The sequence below is a fragment of the Salmo salar genome, chromosome 20 (genome assembly GCF_965601325.2).
Source record: "Salmo salar chromosome 20, fSalSal1, whole genome shotgun sequence".
In the NCBI taxonomy this organism is placed as follows: Eukaryota; Metazoa; Chordata; class Actinopteri; order Salmoniformes; family Salmonidae; genus Salmo; species Salmo salar.
In genome coordinates this window covers 49,999,183-50,023,780 of record NC_138310.1, presented here as the reverse complement: position 1 = coordinate 50,023,780, position 24,598 = coordinate 49,999,183, and the positions used below count along the sequence as shown (strand labels likewise).

The following is a 24,598-nucleotide window of genomic DNA, read 5'->3' as shown; positions in this document are numbered from 1 at the left end:
ACACGTCTTAAATCGCAATATCCAAGCACAAAGTCACTGGCGCCATCCCTTCGGTTAAAGGCCTTTTTTCCCTTGATGAAAAGAAACAAATACAGAATGCTTTAGCTTTAAACTAAGGTACACAAAAGGTGTACGTAGTGCAAGACTGCCTGGGGTGAGCCATTCACAGGCTCTCTTTGTGGAGAACTTTTACTTTGCCACAGGGAGAAGTAAATAAATGCTCTGAGCCAGAACTCCAGCTGTCTCACTTCTCCTTTCTAAAGCCATAAAAAAGAGGCTGGAGTGAGTTGGTGTCTGCTCCATCACTCTAAAACAGAGAATTAACTATGACCAACTTCAAACACCCCGTCTGGTCTGAATGTATGTTCAAGTAAACATCCTCCACAGTTCCACCTCTTAATTTCCCCCCCCCCCCCCCCCCCCCATTCCTTTCTTTTAGGTCTGATGCAGTTCTCTGTTTTATTTTGGGGGTTTTCGCAAGCATAACCATCTGTGCTGGAGAGCTTTCTTCCCTCAAATGTAATTTTTCCCTGTGTGTGTACCATTTCTGTTATATTTCTACCATATAGAGTTGGTTGTAGTGAATGTATTTCTGTAATTCCAGGAAACCGGTTCAAAGACCTATGCAATTTTTACTACCATGATTGTTGTGCTATAAGTACCTGTACTTTAATAGCTGTATGGTCTTGAAATGTTTTTGTTTTTCTCCAAATAAAGATAATTGTTTGAACTCTTCAAAATATTCATCATGTCCACTGTGAAAGAAGTGGCACAATGTCTTGTGATACAGAAGTTAGACTGATTAAACATACAGAAAGCTGGCAGTGAGTCAGATGTAACACACAGTAACCCTCTGTTGTCCACATTGCATGGTAATATTTGCAGAATTAACTTTTGTAATGTTTGCAGCACTGATATGTTCAGCAGCACCAAGCTCTCCTTTTCTGACCATGAAAGGGAGTCCTGGGAGAATTGAAATGAAGACATACAAAGAGGAAGGGAAGAGTATATGAATTGCCCATAAACATTGTGCATGTCATAACATTTACACAACAAAGTCAAAGGGACAGAGACTATCTGGCTGACAGCATAAGGATCCTCTTCCCCAAACTCCAGTAAAATGGTCTCTGTCTCCAGAGCTTGATTGTGCTGGAGCAGTAAGATTGTGGATTAGATTGGGCAGGGAGCCAGCTGCTACCCTGCATAGCACTACATGGCGTTCCCAGGCCTTCCCTGCATCACAATGTGATCAATAAAGTTACAGGAGGGAAAAAAGGGGACTCTTTTTGGTTGGACTGATTACGAAAATCTCCTTGTTCCACCACCCCTCCTGCATCTGTCCCCGCCCCCTAGACCCAGCCTGTGGAAAACACTCTCCTCGTCCTCCTTTTCTCCTTCCTTTCTCCTCCCCCTCCTTCATCAGTAACCTCTTCACACACACTCATTTATCTCTCGAATTTGGAAGATTTAATCTAAGTATGGGAACCAGAGCCCTGAAAACCGTCTGCAGCTGGGGAGTGAATGAGTGAACACAGTACTTCTGACACAAAAGCAGCCCCCCTTCCTATACCCACTGCCCCATAGCTGCTGGCTTTACTGATTTGTGTTGCTGTCACAAGTTCTCAAGAATACACTCTTTACTCATGGCAAAAGAGAGATGCAGAGAATATTATTTTCTTGCCCATACCTATGTTATTACACATCTCATCGTATTCAGTGTATCTGTATCTAATTGTATTTGTTTGTACTTCTCTCCCAGTCACACAGTACTGACAATAAAAAAAGGAGTTTCAGGTTTATTCAATTAATCAAGTAAATATTTAACAAATACTCATCTATATGAGTTAATATTATTTTTAAATTCAAAATGTTGAAAGCTACTTCAGAGAGACTCATTTTGCAGAGTAGTTTATGGTATGCAGAAAGATTTATGTTCTTCAAACAGCTTAACAGTGTTATCCTGTTTGCAGCGTAAAGGGCTATAACCTCCGTCATTGCTCGAGGTTTACCACAAACTGTTTGACATTTGCGCTCTCCAGATAACTTTCCCCCTATTGTTTCTCCTATAAATCTCCCAGAAGGTTGGAATGAGGGAATGGGTGAGTATGGGGCCCATATCTCCAAGAAAGTAACAATAACTTTTAATTTACCACTCTTTCCTCAGAAGGGAAGATATGATCGTTTCTTTGTGGGTGAGAGAGGAAATCTGGTTACAATACCAGGACGTCTGGGGAGATTTTTTATCTTTTGCCGTTAGTGAAAGGATTAGTTTTTTGTAAGAGCTTGTGGCTAATCACTTCCCCCAGCTAAACCCCTCCTCTTGATTAAAAGACGGGCTGAAACCATAGGAGGTTATCAAGGGGATATGAAGGCAGGTCTTTGAAGGGGGGAAGGGTGGTTGCTACCTGATCACTGAGCTTTGGAAAATATTGTGTGGACTGGGGTTAGTGTGGCAGTTCACTAATCAAATGGTTCTGTTGCCGTTACAAAAAGCTGTTCAGCCAAAGCCTGTGTTGTCAGATAGCACTTTAGGCTATTCAAATGGATAGATTGGTCTCTGGATTATTTGGGAATTCCATTGCTAATTTCAGTTAAGATATTGTTAACCAATTCCATCCCTGATTCCCCCTCAACAAATTTTGATCATCTGATGCATTTTGGGCCAACCAGTCACATGTAGCCTACTGAGCCTATTCGAACTAACGGGATTGTTTTGGCTTTCCACAAGCTGAAACGCTAATAGTGCTACTGCTAAGAATTGAAAGACAGAGTTGTTTAGAATCACATTGTTTCCCTGAATCTTAGCTCTCGCACTAGATAGAAAGTTATCGTCATCACAAGCCACACGTTGCATGTGCCATGACAAAGACATGGGACGATTTGTTTAGGCTGAACTGGGGTGGGGTTGTGTAAGAATCCCCCGGACTAAAGAGCACCTTTCTTTCAAATAACCTTAAGTGCTACTCTCTCAACTCCCAGTCACACACAAACCCTCCCTGACCTGACTCCGGTGCCAAGGTAATGCAGGCAGACCTTGTGGGTTTTGGGTTTCTCAGGGCTAACTTAATGGATTGTTTGGGAAAATCTGACACTTTCCATTATCACCATGATTTCCATCCTTCAAGAAGACAATGCCCCAAATGTCACTGGCTAAGAAAGCTGGGTCCAACTGGTATTTCATTAAAATGCCCATTTATGCTGTGCTGTTGGAGAGGGAGGTCTTAAAGCATTACAAGGGTGACTTGCAGTTTGACATTAGTGGTTCTGGGAGACTATGTCCTTAACTATTCATTAAACACAAGGCCTGATAACAAAACGAACTGTCTACTTCACCTATTCAATTTTCTAATCCTTGGAAGCAAATCCATTTACTATACCTTCATTACTTGAAATAACATTCGTTAAAGCTCTTAGTGGTTGAAAAGTAATTAAACGTCTAACCGGACTTTCTGCTTCTCATCGCCAACCTACATGTTCATAGTACTTCAATCAATCACCAAACCAAACCTACATGTACTTATTACCTCAATCAATCACCCCAACTACTTCGCACCACAGTACACTGACTTGGTACCGGTACTCCTTGTATATAGCCTGTAAATAGGCTCGTTATTGTTATTTCATTGTGTTATTTTATTGTGTTACTATTTTCTTTAATCGATTTGTTAATTGTGTTACTTTTTAACTGCATTGTTGGGAAAGGGCTCGTAAGTAAGCATTTCATGGTCAAGTCTAACCTTGTTTTATTCAGCGCATGTGATTTGTTTTACATTTTTTATTTGAAGTACTGTTAGTGTAATGGAATGTACAGAATGTACAATATACTATCTGGCCTCAGTATGTGTGCAGTTTGTAAACATGTTATACTGTCTTGGTAAGTTCTCATACTGTTCTCATACTATTACCTATCCCCCCCCCCCCCCCCCCTGCTCTCGGGAACAAACCTTTAGACGGACAGATTAAAAAGGAGAGATTGGGTGGTTCTGCCTTCTCACCTTCAAACCAGCTCATCATGACAGAAATTCAGGTGTGTGGGCTTGCTCTACCTTAAAAGCAACGGTTTGATTTCAATCAAAAGAATACCTATTTGTGTATAACCTCCAAAGATGTCCTTTTTTAATATTTCAGCCTAATAAAAAGTTAGCACACATATGTATACTGTATGCGTTCCATTTGCTTCAACATTGTAGTTTGTGTTTTGTTTGCAGAGCAGCACACCAACAGACACCTGCCCTGTCTCTTCTCACCTCAGAACTGACACAGTCCTCAATAGAAAGCCACATCCCCTAAACCCATAGAAGAGTTACTCTTGCTTATCCTTCAATGTTTACCTAATGAAATGTCGTGTCAGTGGTAATCCGTGCATTCGTGGCCAGTCGACCCCACCGAGTCCTTCACAGCTGACCCTATGTCATCGCTGCTGAGATCCAATGGGCTACCCCCAAAATAATTACCTCTTTGTCCATCCCCTGTACCTCCTCCACCCCTCCCACCTCCACCCATTTGGCCTCTCCCTGGTTACAGAGCATTTGTTTGCCTGTCTTTGGCTCTAATGGATGCCTTTTGCCTTCCATCTCTCTCCCTGACTGGCCTTGTACCTTTGCCCCCTTTGTGCGGGAGCGCCACAGCGTTCTTCGTGTTTAATTGAATCAACAGGATTGCTGTTATGAGGAGGCCATGTCAGGGGGCAAAGGGGGGGTCGTCACCTCTGGCCCCTGTGCGGTACCTGCTGGGCATGCCCGATGGGTGTCAAGGCCTCTGCGCTGGGCTAAATTAAGCCTGTGTGTATTTTGATAGCTCTAATGGGACACAGATGGATAGAGGAGGATGGCTGTTTTTCTAGTGTAAGGTGAGCAAGGAGAAAGATCCACTGGTAAATTTATTACCATGACCCGAGTGGGCTTTTTGTCTTCTGGCCACACTGATTAAACAATGGCAGTAGCTTTCCATAGAAAATATGTGACCCAATTACGATCTATATTTGTCATTAGGAGTAATTGAGGTTTAACATCATCTGTTTTAGTGTTAATAGAAAGTTTGAAAAGTTTGAATAACTATTGAGTTTCCTTTGCAAAAATAATATTCCAACCCTTAAGTAGCAACACTTCACATTGGGAAATTAAACATATCATGACATGCTCACCAACATGCGGTTGCCAGAAAAATATTTTTCCCATAGGGTCGGCCTTGCTTGGCCTTAACAGTGAGGAAATACGGAACCAAACAACACTCTGAACAACAGAAGGCCAACAAAGCAACCAAACCGACATATAGCTGAGAGACCATAAAACCCCATGATTTACATGAAGGCTTGGCAGAAACCTGGAAGCTGGGGAATGGTTAGTCAGCTAGCGGCCTGTTGAGGCCTAATCATCTCCACATTTTCTGACCCAGAGCCCATCTGCCTTACCTCTGCCAGGGGGGCGGCTGGAGGTTTGGGTGGAGCGCACACCTCCCCCCTCTACCACCACCCCCTCCCTATCCGCCTCTCTTTCTATACCCTCAGGATCCACAAATCAGCCCAGTAACCAGATTATTTGTCAAGTGGCCTTAAGGAGGAATAAACAACAGAGCCTAAAGAGAGGGTGAGGTGTGGGCCTGTTTTAGATTTTGGAGTTGTTCAAATGGTGACCTGGGTAGTGCTGGGGGCAGAAAAACACAGGATTGTGGGGGATGGGGTTTGTCTCCTTTTCTAAGCATATCCTCAGCTATACATTTTGTTTATCGTTTTTTTTTTATTGTTATTGCGTGATAGTCATGCAGACGTAATACCAAACTGTGGTGCTTTGAGGAAAAGTGCTGAAATACTACAAGGAAATTCCATCAGTCTTAGATGCAGATAAAGAAATATAACTCTCTCGCTCTCTATCTGTCCCTCTCTTCCTCTCTCACTAATTACTCTAATAAATGGTCAAACGTCTTTATGAAAGAACAGTCTGTTCTCTCATGGCAGTATGACATCTGATTCCTCCCCCAGCCCCCATGTGATTGTACTGATAACAGGGAACTCTGATAAGATCATCTCATTTGTCATATATTCTCTGCCATCCATTTCCTACTCCGAACCAGACATTTTGCTCCCCTGTGGACAGACATTGTATTGCAAAAATACCAAGCACCGAGAGGAAGTTTTTGAAAAGCTTTACAATTGGGAGCGATGGGGGATAGGAAACGCACAAAAGTTGTGTCACAGCTGTTTATGATAAATTTGCATATCTATACCTCATACATGCCTAGTTAAATAAAGGTTAAATAAAAAAATAAAAAAACATTCCATCGGTATAACCTCATGCATTCTTTCTGGTTGACTGACGGTAATAGTATACTATTTCAAGCCTCAACTAATACCTTATCACAATGGAAAGTGTAACATTTTTCATTGTAAGAAATCCTAGTATCAGTATTAATTCTGTTACCCCAAAAAAGAGAAGAAAAATCCAAGACGCCTAACTAGCTACTTTTACCTCCACAGCGGGAGAAAAATATAGGAGGAAAAAAGGCATTTCACTCAATACGACCCCATTTCCTTCAGCAGTGAATACAGGTAACTGCCAAAATAAAGGAAACACCAACATAAAGTGTATTAATAGGGCTTTGGCAGCTTAATAGGCCTCCAGAACAGCTTTTACAAGCATACAGTGGCTTGCGAAATTACTCAACCCCCTTGGCATTTTTCCTATTTTATTGCCTTACAACTTGGAATTAAAATGGATTTTTTGGGGGGGTTTGTATCATTTGATTTACACAACATGCCTACCGCTTTGAAGATGCAACATGTTTTTTTTGTGAGACAAACAAGAAATAAGACAAAAAAACAGAAAACGTGAGCGTACATAACTATTCACCCCCCCCAAAGTCAATACTTTGTAGTGCCACTTTTTGCAGCAATTACAGCTACAAGTCTCTTGGGGTATGTCTCTATAAGCTTGGCACATCTAGCCACTGGGATTTTTGCCCATTCTTCAGGGCAAAACTGTTCCAGCGCCATCAAGTTGGATGGGTTCCGCTGGTATACAGCAATCTTTACAAGTCATACCACAGATTCTCAATTGGATTGAGGTCTGGGCTTTGACAAGGCCATTCCAAGACATTTAAATGTTTCCCCTTACACCACTCGAGTGTTGCTTTAGCAGTATGCTTAGGGTCATTGTCCTGCTGGAAGGTGAACCTTAGTCCCAGTCTCAAATCTCTGGAAGACTGAAACAGGTTTCCCTCAAGAATTTCCCTGTATTTAGCGCCATCCATCATTCCTTTAAATCTGACCAGTTTCCCAGTCCCTGCCAATGAAAAACATCCCCACAGCATAATGCTGCTACCACCATGCTTCACAGTGGGGATAATGTTCTCGGGGTGATGAGAGGTGTTGGGTTTGCCCCAGACATAGCAATTTCCTTGATGGCCAAAAAGCTCCATTTTAGTCTCATCTGACCAGAGTACCTTCTTCCATATGTTTGAGGAGTCTCCCACATGCCTTTTGGCAAACACCAAACATGTTTGCTTATTTTTTAAAGACCAGCTCTGTGGAGTGTACGTCTTAAAGTGGTCCTATGGACAGATACTCCAATCTCTGCTGTGGAGCTTTGCAGCTCCTTCTGGGTTATCTTTGGTCTCTTTGTTGCCTCTCTGATTAATGCCCTCCTTGGCTGGTCCATGAGTTTTGGTGGGCAGCCCTCTCTTGGCAGGTTTGTTGTGGTGCCATATTCTTCAAATTTTTTAATAATGGATTTAATGGTGCTCCGTGGGATGTTCAAAGTTCCGGATATTTTTTATAGCCCAACCCTGATCTGTACTTCTCCACAACTTTGTCCCTGACCTGTTTGAACAGCTCCTTGTTCATCATGGTGCCGCTTGCTTGGTGGTGCCCCTTGCTTAGTGGTGTTGCAGACTCTGGGGCCTTTCAGAAGCTTGGTGGTGCCCCTTGCTTAGTGGTGTTGCAGACTCTGGGGCCTTTCTCATATATACTGAGATCATGTGACACTTAGATTGCACACAGGTGGACTTTATTTAACTAATTATGTGACTTATGAAGGTAATTGGTTGCACCAGATCTTATTTAAGGGCTTGATAGCAAAGGGGGTGAATACATATGCACGCACCACTTTTCCGTTTTTTATTTTTTCGAATTTTTTGAAACAAGTTCTTTTTTTCATTTCCCTTCACCAATTTGGACTATTTTGTGTATGTCCATTATATGCAATCCAAATAAAAATCCATTTAAATTACAGGTTGTAATGCAACAAAATAGTAAAAATGCCAAGGGGATGAATTCTTTTGCAAGGCACTGTACATTCTACAAGTGTCTGGAACTCTATTGGAGGAATGCGACACCATTCTTCCATGAGAAATTACATAATTTGGGGTTTTGTTGATGATGGTGGAAAATGCTGTTCGATTGGGTTGAGATCTGGTGACTGAGACACACACACACACACACACACACACACACACACACACACACACACACACACACACACACACACACACACACACACACACACACACACACACACACACACACACCCCTTTAATCCCACTATGCTCCTTTGAGACACCTCTTTCAAAGTCTTTGAGATTTCTTCTTCTAGCCCTGGTGGCATTTTTATGCATGACTCTAAGCATGATGGGATGTTAATTGCACCTCTCTAATTCAGAAGGGTTGGGTTAAATGCGGAAGACACATTTCAGTTGAATGCATTTCAGTTGTGCAACTGACTAGGTACTAGGTAACCCCTTTCCCTAATTAACTCAGGAACCACACCTGTGTGGAAGTACCTGCTTTCAATATACTTTGTAGACCTCATTTACTTAAGTGTTTTCTTTATTTTGACAGTTACCTGTACATTCAGAGTTATTAACAACTTTTGGTCAATACCATTTCTTTACAATTCTATATAATTTATTTCCCTCATTGAGCATGGCCCTCAGCATGCTGCTGTAGTCGGATTCTTTCCTTTAAAAGAAGAGACCCCTCTACAGAGCGGTGGTGGTGGAGGTGGGCTCTTTGTTCACGTGAAGGATAATCACAATCACTGTGCTCAGGCATGCACAGTCAGTCGCTCCTCAGGCGGCAGGCCAGCCCTAATTAGAGCAAGCCCTAAAGTTTATTATGATTGGATGGCCATGGTAAAAGGAACAGGAGACTGAAAGAGAGTTGGGGGGGGGGGGATGAGGGGGTTTGCCTTTGCCTTGTTCACTGCGAGCAGATGTTCAGCAGCGTCCAAATAACTCCCTGGCCTTCAGAAAATCCCTCACCGGCATAGCTGTGCAGAACTCTCGAGCTGCATTCCATTCAATGGGGTTTTGTACAGCATGCCATGTTTTTTCTGTTTTCCATCCCTACACCCCTACACCCTTCCTCCCATCTCCCTTCTCCCATTATGCACCCACATTTCCATGCTTTTGAATGGCCATTAAATAATGGCCATAAGGGGGGCCAGCAGGGGCATGCTTTGAAAGCGTATCTGCCTGATGTGATGTAAGATAGGGCCCTCGGCGGGGAGCGGGACAGAGTGGACCGCGTGTGTAACACAAGGGCCTTCCTGTGGGGCCAGCGCCAAAAAATAGAAAACAGGCCCTCTGAGAAATGAAAAAAAAGCACTCTCTCCCCTCTCATATCCAAAGATAAAAAGAAAAGGTTTTCCCACTCTCACTCTACCTCTGTAACTCCATTCTCCCATGAGTAAGGGGTTTGGGGCCAGGTTGTTGCAGATGGTGTATATCAACATATTAAAGCCCAGGCTAAAATGATATACTGCCTCCTCACACGAGTAACCGAAAATGTCCACAGAACTGAAGAGGTCAGTATTGTGGCGAAATGATTTTCAGTGATCTAAAAAGCGTTACTTGACTAAAACTTTGCTCTAAATGCTCTGAAATCATACTCTATAGAGACATTTATTCATTTTCCTGCCAATACCGCAGATTGTGTGTTTGTTCCAATGCATTGTGGGAAAGTGTTTCATGCCCTTTCTGGTCCCTTTGCTCTACTAGGCCTTTAACAACCAAGCTGACCCCTTGGATCGGGTTGTCAAATAGAAGCCATTTGGAACCCTCAAAACCATGACCTGTCTTTCAAAAACTCCACTTTTGTGAAGAGAGCATGCTGAGTAGTTTAAGCTCCAAACACCTCATGTGGTTTTGCAATTACATCTGGCCACAGAATTCCAGTGAGAAGGACCACCAGAAATCAATCTTCCTCCATCCTCCCATGTGCTTTATCTCACTGCATGCACTAGATGGCACATCCTCTAACAACAAACCTGAGTGATTCTAGATAACTCATCCATAACCCCTGGACAAACCTTGGAGTATTGCCAATCGTTCATTAGCTTGTATATGGTTGTGGTTCTCTGGAGACCTGATCTGTCGGTCAAGCCGTTTGTTTGTGTAGGGGTAACCAGACTCCTCTCTGCTCCAGGACTGTGGCTGAGTAAACTACCCCCCCTCCCCCTCCCCATATCCCCTCAGCCTGTTCTGTGTCACACACTCTCATGCTCACAAACACAGACACACACACTTATATAAACATGCACACACCAACACCTTGGCAAGAGAGGTTGTGGTGGGGAGGGTTTACCTGTCATTCTGCCCTGACAGAGTGAATACCTCTCCCGCCAGGAAGAGAGATTGTTTTGGCTGGTCTTAAGTGGAGGTGTATCACCTGCTCATGGCATCCCCTCAGGATCTCTCTGGCAGTTAACTCTATCCACAGATTTAACCCTACTCTCTTACAGAAAAGTAGAGGTCTTTAGACACAGTGCTAACATGACAATCCATAAAATAGTACAGTACTGTTGGTTATCATCAAACCTCTGGCATAGCCACTTACAGCATTTTCACCCAATCTGACATAGGAACACATACCACTGTTCACTCACAGCATTGTGATACAGTATTTCAACTACTGCTATGGCTCTCTGAGCACAACCTGGCTCTCCAGCGTTCAGGCACAGATGCATGATGTCGAACAGTGGACATCAGTGTGTGTGACACGTAATAACACGCAGTGGGGTGTGCACTTCATCACCTGCAAATGAAATCACAACAGATTTACTGTGGAAAGGACAAACAAACGGGACAACCCGCTGTCACAGGGCAGGGCAGGCTGTATACAAATAGCCCAGAGCGGAAGATCATGGGAGCTAGCCTGAAAGAGTAGGCTATAGGTGGTACGCCTCTGATTCCAGGCCCTGACTGTTGTTGTTGGTCTCATTAGCAATGAAGTAGGACTACGACTTGAAATAGGCCTCACAGACCAATATGAAGGAAACACACCAAAAGGCCTAGGGACGCACTAGATAGAGCTGCCAGAGTATAGAACTGACTGAAGGACTGTCATTTCCAACCTAATTGGAACAGAATACTCAATATTTCCAGAAATATACTTAAGCAATAAGGCCTGAAGGGGTGTGGTATATGGCCAATATACCACGGCTAAAGGCTGTTCTTAGGCACGACGCATCACAGACTGCCTGGATACAGCCCTTAGCCATGGTATATTGGCCATATACCACAAACCCCCGAGGTGCCTTATTGCTATTATAAACTGGTTACCAACGTAATTAGAGCAGTAAAAATATGTTTTATCATACCTGTGGAATACCACAGCTTTCAGCCAATCAGCATTCAGGGCTCGAACCACCCAGTTTATAATGTCTGATATACCACGGCTTTCAGCCAATCAGCATCTATGACCCAAACTACCCGGTTTATAAAGACAAATAAACCTGGTCATTTTGCATTTTGCAAGTGTTTTTACAGTAGATTAATAATGTACTGTATATTGGTGGGTATTACACTTGAAATATGAGTCTCTACTTTAATAAAATAAAAATATTGGGTTTGGTGTTACATTCCCCATGCTTTGCTATTGCACAAATACATTAGCATGACAATGTCTAACTGAGAAGTGTGTGAAGCAGTCTTTTCATGTAACACCGAAGGATAGTGATCCTGTCAAGTCAGTCTTTGTTTTTAGTCCTGATGCTGGGGGCAGGGATTTTCTGTCATAGTCCCTAACTGTGTCCCATTATTGGACCTCCCTCAACAGTGTGAATAGCATTATGCCAAAATGCCCATACTCACTGAGGCAATTTATTCAAACCACCTGTGGCATTTAGCCCATTTAAGTAATTTCCCTTGCAACCCAAGCCTTGTTTTCAATGCCCTTCAGTTGAGGTTTTACCTTTCCATGGTTCTCTGGTTGCTGTCTGACTGCATGTTGTGTAATAGTAACCACAGCTAAAGTTTTAGCATCTCACATCCCGCACGCACGCACGCACGCAAGCACACACACACACACACATGTTGATCTGTGGTGCAATGTTGGCATGAGTGATGAAGGTGGTGGGGAATACGTTTGCGGTCGGGCTCCTCAGTGCCTCCGGACACTGTTGTTTAGCCCTCTCCTCCCTAAACAATCACCCCTCACCCCCAATATCCCTCCCCCAGCCCCTTCCATTCAAACCACTCCCCTTCACCTCGTCAATGGGGGAGGAAGGCATTGTTAGCCCAGAAACATATTATGCACTAAAGCCCTATTAACCAAGCTGAGCTAAAGGGGACAAGAACACACCTCCATCTCTTCTCCATCCCTTCTCTTCCTAGCCACACAGAACTCAGCCACTCCCCCTGCTTTTGGACAACATTGCGTCAAACATAGAAGCCACTAATGCTCTACACACACTCTAATGGTCTTTAGACCAACAGGTTTGGAGTTCAGGGCTGTGAGGTGTTTGCATTTGTCTTGGTCCACATAATCTATTCTACAGCTAGCACACTGGTCAGCTAGCACACTGTTTTTTCTGTCCTCTTTCAATGGAAACCAAACAGCTTGATATTTGAACCATTAAAATATTGCAGAATCACAATTGTATTCAATTTCCTATTCTTTGCATGTGGCTCCAGAATTTGAAAACAGGCGTTCTTCTTTGTCTTGCCATGGCATAATCACAGTAGACATTGATAATGGATAATGGACGAAATAAGACATTATACTTGAATGCGTTACATTAAATTATAGTAATGAGCTGTAATATCTTAATTGTTGCGAACATTTTATTTTTGTTGTGTTGTTCAAGTTATTTTTAGAATTGATACTGGGGGATGGAACTGCTATAATTTCCCTCATCTCATATAGAGGATCTTTGATTAAAATGTGCTGCTGTTTATAGAGGGCACAAACCATTGAGCTGGCCATAACCGAAACAAAACCTTTCTTTCTGCATTGTCATGAGTTCAAGTTATGTTACTGAAAGACCTTAAGTGCATGGACATAAGACCTAAGTCAGCTTGTTCACAAGTGCCCTTGTGTTTCCAAAAGCCCCCTTGGCCTTACTTAACCCTCTGTCCACCCCCCTTCCTCCTTATCAGTATTAACTCCGTTCCCCCAACAAGGGAGAGAGCCTTGTTAGTGCAATGCTCAATATAGCAAAAGGGGACTATAATGGGAAACAACAAGTCGTCACTGACGCAGCGGACTAAGGCACTGCATCTCAGTGCAAGAGGTGTCATTACAGTCCCTGGTTCGAATCCAGGCTGTATCCCATCCTGCAGTGATTGGGAGTCCCATAGGGCAGCGCACAATTGGCCCAGCGCCGCCCGGGTTTGGCAGGGGTAGGCTGTCATTGTAAATAAGAATTTGTTCTTAACTGACTTGTCTAGTTAAACAAAGGTAAAAAAAATATATAATAATAATAAGTGAGATATGGAGAATGGGTTAAAACTGCAATCGATAGGATCCAGCAACAGTTTCTCTAAAATGATGTTTTACCTACTGAGAAAAGGATCACATACTATCTGTCTGACAAACGTCCCCTGCACCATCTCCACTCACGCTAAGTCTGGTAGGATTTTAGTCTGCCATCCCTGACTGTGCTATCTTTAAACAAAAGTTCCCAATGCTGGCTTGCACCCAACGTGTGACCACGTCACCCCTGCCTGCCCTCCGTCACCTCCAGGCAGCATTGGCTTTAATGTCTGGATCTCTGGCCTAGGGGTGAAAACATTCAACACCTTCCACCTCTGAAATCAAAGGCCTTTCTCCAGGAGGTCTGTCGTCTGTCTGTTTGAGCTCCTGGGTGACTGTGAGTTGAGCCACAACCCAGTGGCTGCTGCTGCTGGTGGGCTCTGCCTGGTCTAGATCCCCTGGTTTCTGGTCTCTTTTATCTGACCAGGACATAACTCCCCACGCGATCGTGACATCAAGGTACATCAAGGTACTCCCCCTTATGGACACACCCTCAGAAGGGGTTTGATGTTTTAATTTGGTGAGCCTTAAGGAGGAAACTATATCTTCATGTGTGTTATGAGATTTCCATGAGTTAATCATGTGGGCTAGACGCCACAAGTGAGAAGGGTTGTGACCATAGCATTACCTTACTGGCCAATGTGGCCATGCATTGAATGAGCATGTTATGGACACAACTTCTTGTTGTATTCATTGCATGTGTGCTTGGATGGTATGCAGAATGCTGATATTTTACATGAGGTACTGTTACTCATTTCAGTGCACCGACATTAGTTTGAATTGCTACATTGTTATTGCATCCTATCATCTGCACATTCATATTGGTGTGAATGGAAAAGCGCAGTACCTTCATCATCTTGTCCAATTTGACCAACAATATGTGCTTGTGCCTTCTGTCTTCATTAAACTACAACATATATTTGGCATATTTGTACATTATAATCACTCAAAATTAAAATGTATTAAAACAAGATGTGCTTTGGGTTGTAAGAGAGAAATGTTATGCAGTCCAATATTGTCCATCAATCGATGTGCATCAAAAGATTTGTTGTTGCGATGTGATGTGCATCTCTCCGCGACGGGTCAGTCAGCGCTCGTCCATGCTTTTGCTTGACTGACATGCACGCAACTACTAGGCTGAGCGGTGGGCGGGCCACGCAGAGGGAAATGAGAGTTGGTGCAGGGGTGTGGCTGTGGTATACAGTGAAGCCTTAAAACCCACACGTGGACCAACACAGGGTTTGTAGTTCGCACAGAAAACTTTGAAAAGTTTGTTTAACTGGAGTTGCAGGCTTTCCCGTTTGTGCAAGAGGGAATCCCATCTCATGAAAATGCCATCATACGCGCTTAATCAATTTCTTGATTTGGAAGAGGTTATGTGCAAGGTAATTTGATTATTTATATACCATTAAAAACGAACTAACTAGCCAGCTAACGGTGACTCGTGTCTGGCAGCAAGTCTGATGTTGCACAAATCAACGGATGCCTTTTAATTAGCACAATCTAGCATGCTACCGTAATATGCATATAATATATAGTTTTGCTAGCAACCTAATTATTTAAACTTGCCAACAAGTCTATTTCGAATGAATACCGGCAGTGAGTGAATTTGCAATGCTGCTATTTGTTTTCGGTTGTTTGCAGGTTCAGTCCCCAGCTAGGTTAGTGGCACAGATAGATGAGAACATCTTTGTTAGTGGTGTCATGTTTTGTTAGTTAGCGATGTTTCGTTTGACAATGTGCTCCCGACTAACTTACAAATGCTTGTAGTCGTGCAGCTGCCAGTGACGCGGAGCATCTTGTCAGTCATTGACGTGCATTTTTAACTTGTCGCGCTGTTCGAGTTTCACTGGAAACGACTCAAAATTGGTGGTTAACGTGAGTTAAGTCAAATACTCTTTTCAACTACACAATCGTTTCCAAAATAAGATTGACGCGTTCAATGCACAAACCAACAGTGGAGTACTGGTTATCCATGTGTAGATAAACCAACGTGCATTTTTAAATTAGTTTTAGTGCGCGCTTCAAAAGTCAACGACAGGTATTGGCTAGCTACAGTACATTAACATCGTTCTGCCAATCTGCTAAAGTAGCTGAATCCAAGCAACTAACTAGAGGTAATACGAAAACAGGAAAATTGCATTAGCTAAAATCACCCACAACAAATCCGAGCTGCTTGGACAGTCTAGCCTTTCTTGCACTTTAACGATTGTCCATTTACAAAGTAAATCTTACAGCACCTAATTGTAGAAGTTCAAATCAATAGACCAATGCTGTAAACGTTGCTTTCAAAATACCAAGTATCGTTCTTGCTAAGTTTAGCTTACTCATGATGTTAGGCCTTTGGACATGTGCCTATAGAACGTCTGTTTATTGATGTGCTAAGTTTTAATGTTTTATATATATATATTATTTTTTTTAATATGTAGATGTGAGTCCTCCAGATGAAGATAACATAAGATGGTGTTCTTGACATGACTAGTCTTCAGGCAACAGACCATTTTGTGAAAATGTAGATGTCTGTATAACTTTTTTCTTTTGACGGTCTCTATCCAGCATCTTCTGAGCCTGGACCTCCGGGATGCATCCAAGCAGTCAACTTTCCCAGTGAGACCTGTTGGTTACAATAAGCCCCGGACCCCCTGTTCCCTTTCTGCATCTAGCTCTGCCCTCTCTACAGACTCCACAGAAAGTGCAACCATGACCTCCTGCCACTGGGGGCAGAACACAGATGCCTCACTTCCATCCAGATTGAACAAGATGTCATTCTGGGCTGAGCGCTCGGTCAGCATGGTGGTTCCCAGCACGTGCACCCTGGGCTGGGCCTCTACAGAACCTAAACAGCCCCCAGCCTCCCCTACTGGTGGCCCTGTCTCTGGGTCTCCCACCTCTTCACGCTATAAGACTGAACTGTGCCGCACCTTTGCTGAGAGTGGCATCTGTAAGTACGGGGGGAAGTGCCAGTTTGCCCATGGCTTTGATGAGATGCGTGACCTCAACAGACACCCCAAGTACAAGACGGAGCCTTGTCGCACCTTCCACACCATCGGCTTCTGTCCATACGGCATCCGCTGCCACTTTGTTCATAACAACGAGGACGACCTGGGCCCTGCCAGACCTTGCCCTGGTCCCCAAGCCCCTCGCTCCAGACGACCCCCTCTACTTAGGCAGAGCTTCAGCTTCTCAGGCTTCCCCTCTGCCCCTCCACAGCCCCTGATGCACTCCCAACCCTTCCTCCTTGTGCCTCCAGTTTCCCCTCCCACCTCAGCTGACATCACCGACCTATTCTCCCACGCCTTATCCGAGGTGGACTGTGTCTTTGAGCCGGCCTGTGATCTCCAGTCTCAATTTCTCCCCTCTCCTGACTCCGGCTGTTCCCTCTGTGGACTGTCCCCTGTGCCTTCCCCCTCCCAGAACCCCTGTACCTTATCAGAGGCCTGTGGCCTGCAGCAGAGCCAGAGTCCCCCCTGTGGGCCTGCTCTCAGTGCCAGAAGCCTCTCCTACACCTCACTGTCAGACCACGAGGGTGGGTGTGGCAGCTCAGCCAGCAGCCTCAGTGGGTCTGACTCCTCTGGTCCAGATGGGTCTGGTCGGCGGCTGCCTATCTTCAGCCAGCTGTCAGTGCCTGACGAGGGCTTCAGCAGCGAGTGCTGCAGTGGCACTAGCTTCTTCCTCTAGGTATGATTGTCTCCTCAAACCTTCCCAAACCAATGTGACTCTTGTCTTGGCCATTGAAAGACTTGTGTATTTTTTTTTTTTAAGAACCTTACTGCAGTATTAAAGTAGTATACTGTTATTGTACGGCAGATTCTTGACAAACGAATGTGCTTCGGTTAAGCTCAAGCGAAATTAAGCTGTACAATTTGAGGTCGAAGTCAACAAGGCAAGGTGCCGGAGTTGCGTTGCACTGACCATTTTATCAAATTGTGTGATTGGTGCTGGAAGTCCTCATTTCCTGCCACCTTACTAGTCATGTAAACGCCAGTTTGAGGAGCAATGAATTCATCTTACAATGTTAAAGCCAAAGACAAGGTTACATATCAATTTCTGCCAGGCTAGAAGATTTCCCCCTATGAATGTTGGGTGACAAATGTCGTGATATTTTGTATACTGGCAGCGGGGTCTTTATTATACACTGTTCTTCTCACTGGGCTTTAAGAAATGTACCTTTTTCAAAAACCCAGCTTAGATTTTTAAATGACTTCAGTGCCTATAAACCTTTTATTTTTGGGGAAACTGCAATTTTCATTGTTAGTTGCAGGGTGACCTTTGTTTTTCCTCTATTTTTAGATGAAAGCTTAAATCGGTTTCTTAACTTTACTTGGCAAGGTGGCTTGTGAGAATTAATAATTGTTTTCTCACTTGTTTCTGTGATCTCTGCAAATATGTTTGAAGTTGTATGTAGATGTTCTGTAGACTCACCCAAGGGTACAGTGTGTATCCGCTGTGTGGTGGACTCTGCATGTAATCCCTGATTTTTAGCAGAAAAATAAATGGAAATGTGCTATGATTAAACTGGGTTGCTGTTGAAATCTGATTCTACTGAGTTGGACCAAAACTGCACCTAGTTCAGTAGATTCAATTGTACTGTCTTTCTGAAAGTCCTTTGGCGATCAAATGGTAGCTGTTTTGGTAGTTGGTTCTGAGTGGATGCACTTTTTGCATTCCGTTGTATTTAAATGCCTTTTTGACAAACATGTTTCAAGCTTGTTTTAGTGTTAATCGATCTTTAGTAAATTAAGTTTAATTTATTTTAATGTATTTATAGAACTTTTGTGGTTTTGTATAAAGTTTAATATTTTTTTTTGTACCAAAAACATTTAATTAAACATGTAGTCTCTTACAATGATTGTATTTCCGCTGTGTTTGGGGGAAATCTGTACGTAATGTTTGCGTCTGTGAAATGCAGTACTGAATTTGTCATGATGCCATTGGGGTTTGAGAATATTATCGACTGTATTCACAAATGAACATGCCTCTTCAAATTGTGATGCGTTGCTCCAAATAGCTTGTGTAGCGGCACGCCTGAGTAACTCTTGGTTTGATCGTGTCCTGTCGCGATAACCTGGTTATATCCCAACGACTTTGGAACGGTTGTTTCAATGTAAAGCCGCTCCACAAATCACTACCCACAGCTTAATCTGTAGGCTACTGTAACAGTGGACTACTCTTTTAGTTTGAGTACGTTCTGTTATTCACAGTGTTTGTGGGGGTAGTCAAGCGGCTCAGATTTCATATGGAGATAAGATGGCTTTTGTTTCATCCTTTATCTTTACACCCCTCTGCTTACTCCCTGAAAAGCAATGAAGCTGAATGCCTTCAGATGACAGCTGACGCCTGGCTCTAACAACTGCTGTATCGTTTGCGTGGCTGCCATTTTAAAGATGGCAAATAGTCGCTAATAGTGACACCATCTCTATACTGGAGTTGTTGTAGGAGCAGTTAGGCTTCTGCTCCCATTTTCACAACGAAGAGACAATTACTTTCAATTATGTCAAATGAATGCTTTCCGATATGTTTTCTCCACCTTTTATGTTGCCCTCCATTTCCAAGGAGTCAACACAACAAAAATAATCGCAACACAATATAAGGAAACCTGAACCCACATCAGTTAGCAGTTCAGTAATGAGAAACTTATAGTTCATTTACTTGTCAGTGCGACAATGGGATGACTGCCATTGAGGAAGGGGTGGCCGGGAATGGGTTTAAAAAATGTCTGACTCTTCTCCATTGTGGGGACGAGGGGGATTCTCCCACATCGCGCCCAGTGAGTTTGTACAATGGCAGGCCCATTCTCTCACAGCCACGGATCATCTGGAGGACGGAGCAGATGGCTGCATTCATGGGGACCACGGGTCAAACATATGGTCCTGGATAGAAAGGAATATATTTTAGAGGGAGGGGAGTATGTGTCCATGCCTCAGCACTATCCCATAGAGGTGAGGGGAAGAGGTCTAAACACATGAACGACTACAGAAAGTTTCCCAGTGGCTCACCCTGAATGGCCTAGTGTAACATGAACTCCTTGTGGATGCTGCTGGTGTTTTTGTTGGGAAAAGTTATTAGAAAGTTATTTTCTGATAATGCCTACTTTGTACCATTTTGGTGTTTTCATTGAGAAAAAGTGTCCTTGTCACATCGGTTCTTGGCGCAGGTTGACATGCTCAGAAAGTGCGCTGAAATGTCTGCATATTTACAAGCCACAGAGGCGCTTCAAACAAACGTTCCTGTTATTATTTACTGATGTTTATGTATGTTTGATCAGAACGATTTCCACAAAAAGTATATCTAAGGCCTTTCCCTCAGTTGTAACCCAACTTGTTTTTGTTCAAACTCATGTTATTTTTTTGAGCTACATTGAAATACTGCATTGTTGGGTTTGGAGCTTGAAAGAAAGGCATTTCACTGTACTTGTGCAAGTGACATTAAAACTTGAAACCGGTCCAATTCTTTTCAATTATTTTTTGCACATAAAATAGCAGTAATGATGTTCGCCACCAGAGGTCAGTAAATGCCTGTTTAATCTAATCTGCACTGCTACCAATTCTGCTGTGCCTTAGGCCTTCAGGAGAAAATCAACTGCATCTAAGGGTCAGCATTTACCTGTTCACCAATGCAAAGCATACACTTACTGTTGTGTATATAATTGAGATACGATAATTTGCATACTGCCGGTCATGGTTCAGTGAACTTTGCATTTCCACAATAGTATGTTTCTGATTTTTGGGGATATTTTGCATAATGGATAGTATTCCTACTTGCTCTTGATCAGTTTAAAGCACATAATGAAATTATTTAAATATTTACAAGGGAACTATTTTAGTAAAGCATGTTTAAAGAATATATAACGTTGAAATGACTCACAACTCAACAAACGTTTTTAGAACACTTTTTTAGGTGCTCGCGAGTCTCACACTTCTTCCTCTTTATAACTACATACACACCAATGGAATTCACGAAAGGGTAAAACAGCGTTGTCATGACTAGTACTAAAGCAACACCCGGCCTCTGACTTTTAGCCATATATGTATTTTTGCTACTTCCTGTCCTGTCACTTCCCATCACATGATTGGTCATTATGGCGCTGGTCAACGGTCCTCTGAGCCCTGTCCAGTTTGCGTTTATAGCCCCCATCGCCTTGGTTTCACTTCCTCTTCCTGCTCCCACTGCAGGCTCACAAAACAGGAAGTGGCCTAGGTCATCGCCATAGTTCAGCCAAAGATGGTGGATAAAAGAAGATTGTTTCCTCAGGCTGTTTACCATTGCAAAAAATGGTCCGTTCCTGTCTACCAAAGGGGTTGGCTTTCCCATAGACACCAATGTGATAGCCTCTAGGTCTGGTCTACTTAGTTCATTGACTTCCATTGAAACAGAAAACATGTGGGAGAGGGATGTCTCGCTTCCGTCTCTGGCTCAGCCAATCGCAATGGCCTGGTTTTATAGACCATTAGGATGAGCAGGTTTCGCAGCGAAATGCTGTTTTTGACCATCAGTCAACACACTATAGTCATGGCTGGAGGTTAGAGTCATCTTTTTCTGAGTTGACTTTTGTGTTATTTCTGTATTCCCTTAATGCCTTGACAGAGGATGGTGCTGCCCAACCAAATACCAGAGGCACATCCCAGGTTCATTTGTGTGCTGAATGTCAATAAGTGTGGCCCTTTTTCTGCACCTTGAAAATAATATAACATGGTAGGAACCAAAGTTTGGTCAGTGTTTCTCCTGGGACCCTAATTAGTGCTGAACAGGTAAACAAAGTACACCTTAGACCACTTCAGGTGAGAGCTTTGACCTGAATGACCAGTGTAGTGTATGTGTTGTGTTGTTGATGTACAAGTCCACTATTTGTGTGAGAGCGACCATTTAAGAGAGGAAATGTTTGGGTTGTGGTCAATTGTACTGAGAAGGTATGCGTTCAATTTGGTAATCAGTGTTTGTTTATTTAAGTTTGACAAATTCACAGATGTTTATTTAAAACATATGCCAGTGCAGTAATGCAATTTATTACACGTCTTTGGAGAGAGTCAGATGGGGGGCCCAGCAGGGTTTTGAATCCAGACTCAATATCAAATCATTTCTGGGTAACAATGAAAGTGGTCAAAAATAGCTTCTTAGCAAAGAGCAGTTTCTCAAGCAAGAACTTTGCTAGGAATGTCTGGGAGTGGTCTGGGTGGGGAGGGATAACTGAAAACTAGCTGTTATTGACAGAGCGGTTTGGAACTCTCTTTGTTATTGGTCTAATAATGAAGGTTACGTATGTAACCACGGTTATGTGAGCTATATGGATCACTCCGATATATTAGTATCACTCTGCAGCGGAGGGATACATCCGAGGTGAGGATTTAAAGATTTGCTCCCGTGTACACCTGTGTCACGGCTGGGGTCCGCCCCTATATATAGATCCCATGGCTGCGACACGTTCTCTACATCATTTTTGAGGCACCTTTAGTACCGTAGAGGATTGGAGTGATCCATATATCTCACATAACCGTGGTTACATACGTAACCTTTGTTATGTTTCAGTATATAGGATCACTCCAGTATATTGGTATACCTGTACCAGATAAGTCAGTGCTAGAGGGACCTGGCCAGCCAGCGGCGAAGTCCCAGTGCGGTATCGACGCAGGTGCTGTAAATGTGGAAGGTGCGTCTCGGCACAGTCCCCGGAGGAGGAGGCGACGCCCAGGACCGCTGAACCAACCGCAGAGGGAGGTGCCACATTTACCTGATAGTACCTAGCAGTGGTGCAAGAGGAAGCCCATCTGGCCGCAGCACAGATATCAGTGAGGGGCACTCCTCTCAGTAGAGCCCAGGACGCAGCCACACCTCGTGTTGAATGTGCCACCACAGACCCCAGCACTGGCCTGCCAGCCAGGCAGTATGCTGTCGTAATCATGTCTACGATCTAGTGATAGAGCCTCTGCTTTGATAGCCCAGCCCCCAGGACTCTCTCACCGTAGCAGACAAAGAGCTGTTGTTCTCACTGGCCGTGTCCGCTTCACATAGGCAACCAGTGCCCGCACAGGGCACAGCATGCCGGAGGGAGGCCCAGACTCCCCCGCTGCTGCCGGGGGGTCATAAGCAGACAGGATAAAAGGGATGTTCACATGCATGTCTGACAGAACCTTAAGAAGGAATAAAGGGTTGGGGCGGAGAGATATTATCCTCCCACCGGGGTCCATCTGGTAGCACTCAGAACTTCTGAAAAAGCATGGAGCTCACCCACCCTCTTCATGGAAGTAATCGCTACCAAGAAAGCCACCTTCATAGAGAGGTGTTTCAGGGAGGCAGACTCCAACGGTTCGAAAGGCGGCTTTGCTAAAGCTGCCAAGACCACATCCAGATCCCAGCTCGCCATTGAGTGGGTCCTAGCTGGACGTAGGGGACGAACCCCCTTCATAAACCTGTAGGCTAAGGGATGGCGCCCCACTGGCCTGTCCATCCACCCCACATGGCAGGCAGATATAGCGACCAAATACCCTCTCAGCTAAGCCCTCATCCAAGCGAGACTGTAGGTATTGGAGGACATACTGCACCCTGCATGACTCGGGCACAACCTTAACACCAGTGCAACAAGTGCAGAACAACCACCAGCGCAACTGGTATGCCGCGTCTGTAGCCGGTGCCCTTGCATGCTGCATGATGTTCATTATGCCCTCCTGTAATCCTAACATGGACCATTGGTGCCGTTCAGTGGCCAAGCCCACACACTGAGGCAGTCCGGTCTCGGATGCCACAGAGTTCCCCTCAGGGGCAGTTGCCAATGTGTCCCAGAAAACAGGGACAGGAGAAGGCTGAACCAGGGTCGTCTGGGCCAGTATGGGGCCACCAGCAGCAGACGATGCTCCACCATCCTGGTCCTGTCCAGCACAGCCTGGATCAGGGGAAAAGGGGGAAATGTGTAAAGCTCGCATCCCTGACCAATCATGAGCCAGAGCATCCAAGCCCAGAGGCCCTGGTGGCTCCGACATGGAGTACCACAGGGGGCAGTGTGCTTTGCCCAGGGAGGCAAACAGGTCCACCTCCGAACTTGACTAACAGGTGCTGCACCACCTGGAGATGTAGGCTCCATTCCCAAGGTGGCGGGCCCCTCCCTCGAGAGCATATCCGCTGCCACATTCAGAACGCCAGGTACGTACGTTATGTGAAGAGACGCTAGCTGTCCCTAAGCCCAGAGAATGAGCTCCCGTGCCGTAAAATGGAGGCGGTGGGACCTCAGTCCACCCTGATGGTTGATGCAAGCCACCACTGTGGTGCTGTCCATTCTCACCAGGACATGTCTTCCCTTCAAATGTGCAAGTCATACAGCTCAGAGCTCTAGTGTATTGATGTGCCTGCCGACTTGGTCACACCCCCCCAGCCGATCTGGGAGGTGTCTGTGCTGACCAGCTTCCGGCAGCACATTCTCACCATCTCCACCCCACCTGAGAGAAAGGAGCAACAGCGCCACCTCAACAATGCCCTGAAGCACTGTGCAGTCACCCGTAGCTGGTGGTGACAGTGGCGCTTCGGGTGCAGCCGGTGGGAGCTGAACCACCGTTGAAGAGGCCGGAGATGGAGCATGCCCAGGAGAATCAGCAACAGGCATTGGCAGGTCAGGGCCGATACCACCCACCCCTGCCGAAAATGGTTGAGGCAAGATAAGATCGCCTGAAACCTTCTAGTGGGCAGGCATGCTCTCATGAGGACTGAGTCCAGTTCCATGCCCATGAAGGGCACCCTCTGGGTGGGCATCAGACGACTCTTCTTGTCGATTACAGTAATGCCCAGCCCGCTGATGTGGGTCAGGAGCATATCTCTGTCTGACATGACCTGGTTCCTGGTTGGGGCACAAATCAGCCAATCGTCCAG

General features: G+C 44.4%; 1 protein-coding gene across 1 annotated transcript; it reads left to right on the top strand.

Annotated features, from left to right (window-relative positions):
- The first annotated feature begins 14,947 nt into the window (after positions 1 to 14,947).
- Positions 14,948 to 20,189, top strand: LOC106580722 (mRNA decay activator protein ZFP36L1). Its single transcript, XM_014162063.3, has 2 exons — positions 14,948 to 15,132; positions 16,304 to 20,189. The coding sequence occupies exons 1-2, from the start codon at positions 15,073 to 15,075 to the stop codon at positions 17,423 to 17,425; spliced, it is 1,182 nt and encodes a 393-aa protein (XP_014017538.1). The 5' UTR covers positions 14,948 to 15,072; the 3' UTR covers positions 17,426 to 20,189.
- Positions 20,190 to 24,598: the final 4,409 nt, after the last annotated feature.

Excerpts from the sequence above, each read along its gene's own strand:
- LOC106580722 (XM_014162063.3), top strand. The coding sequence starts at position 15,073 with ATGAAAATGCCATCATACGCGCTTAATCAATTTCTTGATTTGGAAGAG. Across the intron at positions 15,133-16,303 it reads TGGAAGAGGTTATGTGCAAG|CATCTTCTGAGCCTGGACCT; the intron begins GTAATTTGATTA and ends GTCTCTATCCAG.